The sequence below is a fragment of the Etheostoma spectabile genome, chromosome 2 (assembly GCF_008692095.1).
Source record: "Etheostoma spectabile isolate EspeVRDwgs_2016 chromosome 2, UIUC_Espe_1.0, whole genome shotgun sequence".
Lineage (NCBI taxonomy): Eukaryota > Metazoa > Chordata > Actinopteri > Perciformes > Percidae > Etheostoma > Etheostoma spectabile.
The window spans coordinates 18,780,503-18,791,660 of record NC_045734.1 but is presented as its reverse complement, the minus strand read 5'-3'; the positions used below and the strand labels follow the sequence as shown (position 1 = coordinate 18,791,660).

Below are 11,158 nucleotides of genomic sequence, written 5' to 3'. Positions count from 1 at the left end.
TGGACGGGGGCCTTGAGAAGACCAAAAGAAGACGAGAAATTGGTGAGTTTGAAATAACGTTAAGAGTTATTGGGCTCGTTAGCGCCGACGCCTAGCGTTAACACTATCTGACAATGATACAAATGATATTTGCTGAAGACAAGTATTGTGGAGAAGAAGGAGCTAACGTTAATGCTTTCATCGGCTGCGTGCTAACTAGAGTTGCTAGCGGTTTTCCTGCCTTCGGACGCTGTCCTTACTCGAACTAAACTTAATAGAACTTTTACGTAATTTAGAAACATATCTTACACTAAAATGTATTTATTCCAAAATGAAGTGTCTTAGGGAGATATGTTATGTTCCAAAGAAAAATGTGGCGTTTGTGTCATTTGGCATGAAATCCTACAGTAGTTGATCAGTTGTTTAGAGTTCAGTGATGTAACGTACCAATGGTTGTGTTTCAACACCTGTTCAATTGAACTTTACGCTAGGCCATGCTACTTTATTCACATCCTCTGCAGGCAAACGTAGCGAGGCTGTAGGTAGCACAGAACAACATACTGTATGTTTGGTTCAATGTGAATTAAATGCGATTGACCACACGTCTATTGTCTTGGGTCAGGTCAAGTCATGGACAATTAAAGACCATATTCATTTTTGTGTGCATAATGTTAGAAATGTAAAGAAGACACTTTGAATGTACTTAAGTGTGTCAGTGTGTACACACATTTTAAAATGTGTTATAAGAAGAATTTAATTGTCCACGTCTGTATACATTCTTAAATCAGCATTCATGTATTTAAAAATTTTGTTAAACCTAAAGGTGCAAAGAATTGTACTAAAACCTACTAGTGTCTGAAATAATGACCATTTGCATTATTGATTAACCTGAGTGTTTTCTTAATTAAGGTAATCTGTTTGTCTGTTAAATTTCTAACAATTGTGAAAAATGTCCATCATAGTTTCTTAGTCTTAGATGACACCCGTCTGACCTACACTCCAAAAGCCAAGGATATTTAGTTTATAATTTTAGAAGACAGAGAAAACATGCAAATAATCACATTGTTGAAGCTGGAGAGATATATTTTTTAAATTACTCAAAAATTATAAATAAAAATAATAGTTTCTGATTAAGTTTCTGTCCATTGAACACTCCACTGATCAAGTGATTGATGTACAGTGGATTACAGTATGCTCAGGGTAGCAAAGGATACAGTGGTTATGTCCTTCAAATTCTGACAAAAAAACTATCTTTCTCAACACAGGCTCTGCATAAGTAATGTTTGGTCTAAAAATTGGTTGTTAAATAATAGGAGGGAGCTATGGTAATTGAACTATAAACCACTGTGTTTACAAAGTGATGGCCATTTTTTTTTTAAATGTATCTAACAACCTACTGTATGTGATTGCTTTCTTACTTAATTCACATGTTCAAATCTATATGCACACTGTTACATTTTATTACACATTTTCAGACATGTGTATACATTTGCATATTTGAATAGACTTTTGGAAATGTCCACCTAAACTTGATTGTATGTATTGTGTAGACTAAAAGATACATTTCTGATTTAATTTCCACCATCCACTGTAGAGTCCATGGTTTTCAGTGACCCAGACTTTAAGGAGGAGGACCCAAACTTCCTTTCCCGCAGTGAGCGCTATGACCAGGCTGTAAGAAAAAGCGCCCAAATGATCCTGAAGCTCAGAGAGTATGGCATTGCAGACCCAGAGGAGATCTACTGCTATAAGACGTATGTGGTAAATGAGTCGATGTGTGAGGCCAACAGGTTACAAACTGTAGATCCAGATGGGTCTCTGTGTGATTGCAAGGCCGAGGGAGAGCAGCCTGCACATGGTCAAATCAGCTGTTAGGAGAGGTAAACACAAAAAGCCTACTTAAAAAGGGGATTATGTCCCTCTGTACATTATTACCCCTAAAATCATGTTCAGCAAGAAAAGTAAGGCATTTAACTGATCAAAATTGAATTATTAGTTTGTCCTCACTCAGATTGACTCACAGTAGTGATGTCCTAAATTGTTATATAAACATGGCGGTAACAGTGGTGAAGTGACTCAGGCACACAAGAAGTGTCAGCAGAGTCAGAAATAAGAAATATGTTTACTGATAGTAATTTACAATTTAAATTAAGTAGAAGGAAGTGGTGAGCACTGAAATACTGTTTTTCACAAGCTAAAGTTTACAAATGCACATGAATATACCTGCATACTTAATGAAAAATAAAGCCATTTATTATGATCTCTGTCAGATACTGTCAGTATCAAGGGTTTGCAATTACACATAATGTAAGTGTTTGACATGTTACACATTACACAATGGCTAATGGTTATGTTCATGTTACCACACCCTGACTGTACTTGATGGCAGTAATATATATAAATAATATACTTGGATTGTTTGTAAACTGACTTGCAATCTACAAAATGCCATGTTCGTTTTCTAAGGATATCTGTTTCAGACAAGAGAATGGTTAAGAAACTTCCTGGTGATAGTACACAATTCAAATAATCACCTACAGTTTTTGCGAAAATGTGTTATATAAATTGTAGCTTGACCCCCTAGCTGCGTGTGATCACAAGGCAAATAAATGCAGTCGGAGCAAAGTTCAGACCAAGAAACTGTGTCAGAGGGTATGCAAGTTCCCAACTTTCAACAACTGTATTGCAGTGTGATTGCCCTTCTGTTTTTATAATGCTTTTTTAGATATACTGCTCACATTTTCAGTGGGCTGTGTTCCTGCATTCCCAAGCTTTCTGTCAGCCTATTTGATGTCTATTCAGTGAGTTGTAATTTCAATTGTGGCTGCTTGTAAAATAGGTTGACGTGGATCACATTAATACTCCACTTTGCTTGCCCTCTGCATTTTTGTCTGTCTTCTTATTTTTCTTCTCGTTACTTGTTCAAACACTAAATTTGACTGAATAGCATTTTAGACAACAAAGTAGCATGTGTGTGAGAAACTTGAACCTCAGCCATAAAAATCACAGTGCTGCCATGACATAGTGAGACAGAAAAGAACCTCAGTTACATAACATTTGAGTAACAACAAGTCTTAACTTAAGTTTGTGTGTCCTATACCTTCCCTTCACCCAGTATGGTTAATGGCAACCACCATGAGGCCATGGGGCTACACTTTGTCATGTTCCTCCCAACCCTGTACAGCCAATGTGACCCTGAGCAGTCCAAGAAATGGTTACCTCTGGCAGAGTCTTTCCAGGCCGTGGGCACATATGCCCAAACTGAGATGGGTCACGGTCAGTCCTGGACTTAGCCCTTAACTTATTTACTTGTTTGTTGATAAAGGCCCTTAGACACAACGTCACTGTGCTGTTATAAGGCAGCACAAATTGGCATTTGTGTTTTTTAATGTTTAGCCAAAATGATATTTGGGGCAAGAAAAGTTGCCCGTTGGAGAACTGTTCTTCTTGTATGTGTTTGACAGATTCAAATTATGTAGAAAATTCAAAAAGTAATTGCACGTGTGTCCTGATAATTGTGTTCATACGTAACAATTTGATGGTGATTTGTGGCTAGTTAAGTACATGTAACTGGATTACTAACATTGCTGCACTATGGTTGTCCCTAACACCTTCAGCGTTAGTAGTATGTTAGATAAAATATATTGTTTATAGTTTTGTTAAGTCTTTTCCAAAGCATATTCCCATCTACATTAGGTAGGTAGTTCTTCTTTCCCACTGACAACTCTCTCACTCCATCTTTGTCATGATATTGCACTAATGGTGAAGCTTGTGTGCATTTTGACTGCTGTCTTGATTACTTTCCATCTCTTTGCAAACTGTATACTCTGTTTTAAATCAATCAGTAATTTAGTCCTAATAATCTGTTCTGTCTTTGATTTGGCTGTTGGCATCTTGAGTGGCCAGAAATGATGAAGAGGGTGTTATGGTGTGAGATTAGTAGTTAGTATAGACTGGAAATGGAAACTAGTGAGAACAATTTTTGTCCGTTTCATGACATCAAAAGCAAGAACTGCATTATGTGGCCTGGGATCCCATAATGAGTTCTAGTTTCTGAATGTCTCTTTGTAATCTGAGAGAAAGTAGGCCAAGCTAGCTGTCTATTGTCTATTGCCTTGCTGTAACAAAATCAAGTGGGTGTGAATTAACATTTTTAATGAACATTTTGTTCACCCGTGTTTTGACAGGATGGGGGGGAGAGATTCTCTGGGCGAGCAAAGCAGAGAAAGGGGAGGTAACCTTGCTCCTTATGAAATCATAAGGAGCTTATGAGCTCCAGACCGGCCCATCTGAGCTTTCATTTTCTCAAAGGCAGAGCAGGATACCCAGGGCTCGGTTTACACCTATCAACATTTCTAGCCACTGGGGAACCATAGGAAGGCTCGGGGAACTTATATTAATGTTAAAAAATCTTAAAGTGACATTTTCATGCCATGGGACATTTAAATCCAAGAGTATCATTTATCGCATCACCTAACGTGCCCTTGATCACTTTTCTAGGGCTACAATTAACACTTTTTTGCATTATCAATTAATCTACTGATTATTATGTTGAAAAATAGATTTGAGTTAAAAAAAAAAAAAATCTGAAAACCCAATATCGTAGAGCACAAAGTCATGGCATTAAACGTCCCCAAATCTTCAATTTACTATAAATATTTGGCAGTTTTGCTTGAGAAATGACTGAACAATTAATAAATTATCCAAATAGTTGTCTACATCTTTTGTTAAGTTGTCTAAAAATGGACTTACCGTGATTAATCGTGATCAAAATATTGATCAAAATAATCGTGATTATCATTTTGGCCATAATCATGAAGCCCTATGCTGTACATTACTGAGGTATTCAAACTCACATGCTGCAGGGGAACTTTATTGATGCAGCTACTAAAGACAGATTTAAATTGAGTTTAAATGAGTGGAGCCAAATTTTGGCCATATGATCAAATCAATATGCACGATATGGTCACACGCTGTTTTAATTTGTCTTTGTCACTTCTACCTTTTAATGCTTTTTTGCACAACCTTTCTCTTCATTTCCCCCGCTTCTTCCTTTTTTGAACCATCAATGCTTCCATTGAAAAATTCCTTATGCATCTCCCTTCTTGGCCTTTCCCCGTTTCCACCTGCTCTTCTTTTCCGTTTGCCGCTGTCCTGTGTGGCCTAGCTGTGTGAACCCAGACAGGCCAGGGCCATTGGATCTCCATCTGGCGATGTTCATGCCTACACTGCTCAACCAGGCCACCCAAGAGCAAATGGACCGTTTCTTCATGCCCACCTGGAACCTAGAGATCATCGGCACCTACGCTCAGACTGAGATGGGCCACGGTAAAATGAACAGGGCAGTCCAAAAAATCTGGCCGTCAATTTCAAAACATTCTGGTGGTACTTCTCGTGCTTTAGTTAAAACTAATGTTTACCTAATTGGCACTAACATCCATTTGTCCTTAACTTCCGTTAATGATTATCTGAGGAAGTTTTTGTCCGAGTTGCAAATGCTTTAAACCTCTTTTCTGTCATAGGTAGACACGTAAACAAATCCCACGTTTGACTTAATTTTTTAAACTGCTGAACTCAAGTTAACATGATGATGAACGCACCTAAAATATCCAGGGTAATTGTCTAGTGTGTAAGCACCACTTCTTTAAAGACAGTAGGTCAAATATTTGATACGGTTAAACATAGTTACAACCCATCTGACCACTTGTGTCAGTTGACCCACCAGACAAGCAGAAAGTTATCAAAAGTTTGTACTTTTGATTGCATGTCCAAACTTCTGGAGTAGAGTCTGTCACTAGGAGTTAAGCCCCCTGACCGGCTGCTTAAGATAGCCGGACAAACAATTTCTCATCACGCCTGTTTATGTGTTTTTGACATAACCGTTTCCTTTACTAACAATATTAGATAATTCATATACATGTTTGGTTTAGCATGTTTTAAGATCTGTCTTTGGTTGCAGACCAGTATAGCAACACACTTTACGGTTTGTTTTGTTTGTGCTGGATGCAAATTCAGAGGCCATCAAGCAAATGGCATTACATAGTATGGCATGAATTGAATTATGCTGAAACATGATTGTTACATATGTTTTTTAGATCTGTCAAACACCTACAAAGTGCACTGCTTTGCTCCTTTTATGTTGGCTTCATTCAGTTCAGCTACCTATTAATGCATATTTCAAATTGTCAAGGGCTAAACATTCCTTGATTAACTCTTCCATTGTTCATGTCACATTAATTCATTTTTGATTTAGCTGTGTGTGTTGTGTGTGTGTGTGTGTGTGTGTGTGTGTGTGTGTGTGTGTGTGTGTGTGTGTGTGTGTGTGTGTGGTGTGTGTGTGTGTTGTTGTGTGTGTGTGTGTGTGTGTGTGTGTGTGTGTGGTGTGTGTGTGTGTGTGTGTGTGTGTGTGTGTGTGTGTGTGTGTGTGTGTGGTTGTGTGTGTGTGCGCGCTTCGATACATTTTCTCTCTGTAGGCACACACCTCAGGGGGCTGGAGACCACAGCTACATATGACCCGGCCACCCAGGAGTTTGTCTTGAACAGTCCCACAATCAGCTCCATCAAATGGTGGCCTGGAGGACGTAAGTACATTCACACTGTCTTGTCTCTGCAGGACTGGACCAAGAAATATACAGCCTGGAAATGGCAAAGTATATGGAATGTGTTTTATTTGATTTTCTTTCAGGCTAAGAAAACCTTGTTGACATTCAGAACAAATTAGTTTAACCTTCTTACTCTCTCTTTTTCTAGTTGGAAAGACCTCAAACCATGCCATAGTTCTAGCCCAGCTTTATACTCAAGGAAATTGCAACGGTCTGCATGCTTTCATCGTACCTATCCGTGACATGAGCACACACGTACCCTTGCCAGGTAACCACTCTCTGTGAGGTCTGTCTGGATGTGGTGTTTGTTGTGAAGTCAGTCTTCATTTACCTTCCTGTTTCTGCTTCCCTTTTTTTTGGGTCTGTCAATTTTTCTCTGTCTCTTTTAGGTATTGTGGTTGGAGATATCGGCCCCAAGTTTGGCTTCAATGAAGTTGACAACGGCTTCCTAAAACTAGAGAACGTACGAATCCCACGGGAGAACATGATGATGAAATTTGCCAAGGTGATGTGACATTAATTTAGTTGCTAGTTTTCCTTAGGTTAAATTGGTTTAGGTTGATTACGAGATTTGTTCTTTTTTGTGAAAGGATTGCTGTCAGTGTAATTGAAACTGTGCCCAAAGGGTTATTGGTGGTTTCTACCACTGCCTGTCTGTTTGCCACTAGAGAGTGCTGTATTTTGTTTACCAAATAGGGAACAATTCTTGCATTGCATGCACACTCAGACTCGAGTTGCACTTAAGGGGCATTACGGTCGATTTCAACACGTAGCTCTGTTGTTTGTAAATTTGGAGCGCTGTCAGTGCCAAGAAAAATTAAAACAATCGGTGCTGCCTACCTGAGTTATCGTCTGATTGGTAGCGACAGACACCATGGCGGAGGGAGGAAACCTGGAGGAGGATAAAAGAGTAGGGCAGAGAGAGGTCCGGCGTCAGACCCAAAACTCCACACGTAATCAGGAACATCAGACGTGTTGACTGCAGTGGTAGCTGCTGTGACAGTCATCATAACCTTCAGCTTTAAATACTTCATACAACAAGGCCCAAACAAAAGAATCCCTGAATGCAAAATATGTGGTGTAAGGGATTCTGGCTCAACCACATCTAATTTGATCAGGCACCTGAAAATGCACCCTGATATATTGGAAAACATGTTGAGCTCAACAATGGCCATCTTATTAAGCATTGGCTTAGCTTGGTTCTAGCTTTAGCTACGACCTAGAATATTGTTTTCACCACGAGAGACTTGATACTCAACTTGGACTCTAGCTTGAAGACTTGAGACTTGACTTGGATTTGAGCTCAAAACACTTGTAAGCATCTCTGCCTCAAACCGAGAAGCACCTTCTTTTAGCTGCATACTACTGGAAGATGCGTGGAAAACCCTGTTTCAAATAAAAATACCTGTCAATCCATACAATTCAAAAGCTTCACAAACATTATTCAAAATGAGCACAAAGTTGAATCAACATCTTCCTTAAGCAATCTCAACAAAAGCTGAACATTACACCAGTCATGAAGGTAGCATTTATTCTGGTGTATTGCGGTGTAAATCCAAATAAACTGTTGTAACAATGAACTGAGTATATGAACTGAGAATATTGCATTTAGAGTGGTACTTTTGCTCCTGAAGCATCTGCTTATGTGCTGTTCGAATGACTCTGTCTCTCCACTAGGTGGAGCCAGATGGAACCTACGTGAAGCCACCAAGTGCCAAGCTGACCTACGGCACCATGGTGTTCATCCGCTCATTGATTGTAGGCGAGTCAGCTCGGGCCCTCTCCAAGTCCTGCACCATCGCAATCCGCTACAGTTCTGTTCGACATCAGTCTGAAATCCGGCCGGGGTCAGTCATTACAAATTAATGCATGAAGACATTTCATCAAAGAGCTGCACAAACATTGCATTTCTTATAGAAGTTGCAAAGAAGTTATATATAAGTTGTATATATAGAAGTTGTGTTTGTGTCCCACAGAGAGCCAGAGCCTCAGATCCTCGACTACCAGACGCAGCAGTACAAGCTGTTCCCTCTACTAGCTACGGCCTATGCCTTCTCTTTTGTTGGCCAGTATATGAAGGAGACCTACCACCGCATCAGTGGAGACATCAGCGACGGGGACTTTAGTGAACTGCCTGAGGTACAGACTGGACATGCACATGTAGAGAGTGTGATCTAGGCTTAATGATGACTTGATTTTAAAAATAAATTCATATAATTGTCACCCAGTGTTTAGTCTTGACTAAATTTTCACCCTTGTTACCCTCTGATCTACAGCTCCATGCTCTGTCTGCGGGTCTGAAGGCCTTCACCACGTGGGCAACCAACTCTGGCATCGAGGTGTGCCGCATGTCATGTGGCGGCCACGGCTACTCTCGCAGCAGTGGCTTGCCGGACATTTATGTTGAGTTCACCCCTACATGCACTTACGAGGGAGAGAACACAGTCATGATGCTGCAGACTGCAAGGTAGCTCAACACACATAATCACATGACCACAAATGTGACACCTCACCAAGACCAAGTCCTCACATGCAAGAAACACCTTTTGTTTGTATTGTTATTATGTTGTTAGAGTTATCATACACTAGGTGGGATATTATCACTTTACTTTGCTTTTACTTTAAGTTTTAACACTAAAACGTATAGTAACATCTTCCTAATTCCTAAATTGCATTGTTTTTAGTACAGCAGTGCTCACACTAAAACACACACACACACACACACACACACACACACACACACACACACACACACACACATTTAGCACACACTTTAACCCTTGTGTTGTCTTAATAATATAATCACAGACTGGAATATGTCAACTTTTACTCAATACTATTTCAAAACCACTTCAAATGCTATAAAATGGAATAAGACGCCCCAAAATTAATGAAAGTAGAGATTTGGACTTGCCAAGGAGCGTTGTGTGGAATCAATCATGTTATTTTTGGGAATTAAAAAGAACATTGATATAGGAAAATTGGTCAATATGACCCGAGGACAACATGAGGGTTAATATAATTGGAGTGAGACAGAGACAAATACGGACTTAAACATATGCCCACTCAGCAGCCCTATCACAACATAAATGCAGAGGACACACCCTCACGCCTCCCACAGCAAAAACAAACACGGGTGACATTTTATATCCCTAAATGTTAGCTGTCATGTTTTTAAATATATAGTACTATGAAGGTCAGCTGAGCAGTTTTAAAAAACAACATGTATTAGATGTATAGATATTTTGTCCTTTTCAGAAGGGATATTGTTTCCCTGGCACGGATGTACGAACAGTTACTGAAATGGTCAATTACAAATGAGCTCTTAACTGAACACAGAGTACACACACAAAGGCTAAAGAAGTTGCAAATGGGAATGAATGAAGAGGTTGATTTATGAAGCCAGACTTGGATTTGGTGTTAATATTTATAGAAGAAGAAATCTAAAAATCCTAAACTTTTTGTCTGTGCAGACACCTGGTGAAGAGCTACCGGCAGGCTAAGGCAGGACAGCAGCTGAGCGGCATTGTATCCTATCTGAATGAAGCAACGCAACACAGGGTCCAGCCACAGCCTGTCGCTGCCAGACCAGCCGTGGTGGACATAAACGACCTGGCTAGCCTGGTGGACGTCTACAAACAACGAGCTGCCATGTAAGAGACTGAGCTGTGTTACTGAGTTTTTATTTCTGGTTTAGATATTTATTTCTTTTTACCATTTCACATGTTTTTTCACATTTTCATTGGATCAATTTTCAATGTATGCTTTAACTTCATTTTTAGAAGTACAACCCAATGAAATTGGGATAGTATGTAAAACCTAAATAAAAATAGAATACACTGATTAGAAAATCCCTTTTAACCTATATTCAATACAAAAAGCTGGGACAGGGGCCACAAAAGACTGGGAAAGTTGAGGAATGCTCAAAAAGCATTCCATAGGTGAACAGGTTAATTGCCAACAGGTCAGTGTCATGATTGGGTACAACCACAACACAACTTCATTGGAATTGGGGTTTGTAGTAATATTAGTCAATGTGGGGTGGCAGTAGCTCAGTCCGTAGGGAGTTGGGTTGGGAACTGAAGGGTCGCCGGTACATGTACCCATACGGAGTGTGGATCGGTAGCTGGAGAGATGCCACTTCACCTCCTGGGCAAGGCACCGTACCACCCCAACCGCTCAGAGCACTGGTCCAGCTGGCAGCCCACTCACTCTGACATCTCTCCGTTTGTGCATGATTAGGTCCTGAGCATGTATGTATTTCAGGCCTGTGTGTAGTGATTACTAACAAACGACTACTAACAGAGTGTAAATTGTAATTCCCCCACTGGAGATCAATAAAAGTATAAATTAAATTATATATAAATTATATGCCCCTTCTACCAAAGGAGCTGTCCGGACGTCGATCAACCAGATGGTCTAATCAATTTTCTGCCCATGTCTGCTGTTCTCTGTTGTTAATCCTAGTTCTGCCTTTGTCATTTTCACTGTCACTAACATAATATGCTGCCCTGATCACATCCCTCCAAACGGTCTGCCTTAGTCGCATTTAAATTCATTCTGTGTCAGCTGTGCGG

General features: G+C 39.9%; 1 protein-coding gene across 2 annotated transcripts in view; it reads left to right on the top strand.

Annotated features, from left to right (window-relative positions):
- Positions 1–11,158, top strand: part of acox1 (acyl-CoA oxidase 1, palmitoyl) — a 15,976-nt gene that overhangs the window by 225 nt on the left and 4,593 nt on the right. Inside the window, exons 1-10 of one of the 2 annotated variants that reach the window (XM_032532887.1) lie at positions 1–42; positions 1,574–1,733; positions 3,095–3,255; positions 6,453–6,560; positions 6,730–6,849; positions 6,971–7,086; positions 8,259–8,428; positions 8,558–8,720; positions 8,858–9,048; positions 10,055–10,234. The exon at positions 1–42 is cut by the window's left edge and continues 225 nt beyond it. In XM_032532887.1, coding sequence (XP_032388778.1) covers positions 1–42; positions 1,574–1,733; positions 3,095–3,255; positions 6,453–6,560; positions 6,730–6,849; positions 6,971–7,086; positions 8,259–8,428; positions 8,558–8,720; positions 8,858–9,048; positions 10,055–10,234 — 1,411 coding nt within the window. Of the gene's footprint in view, positions 43–1,573; positions 1,734–3,094; positions 3,256–5,146; positions 5,308–6,452; positions 6,561–6,729; positions 6,850–6,970; positions 7,087–8,258; positions 8,429–8,557; positions 8,721–8,857; positions 9,049–10,054; positions 10,235–11,158 lie in introns of both variants that reach the window. The other variant, XM_032532882.1, reaches the window with a different exon arrangement.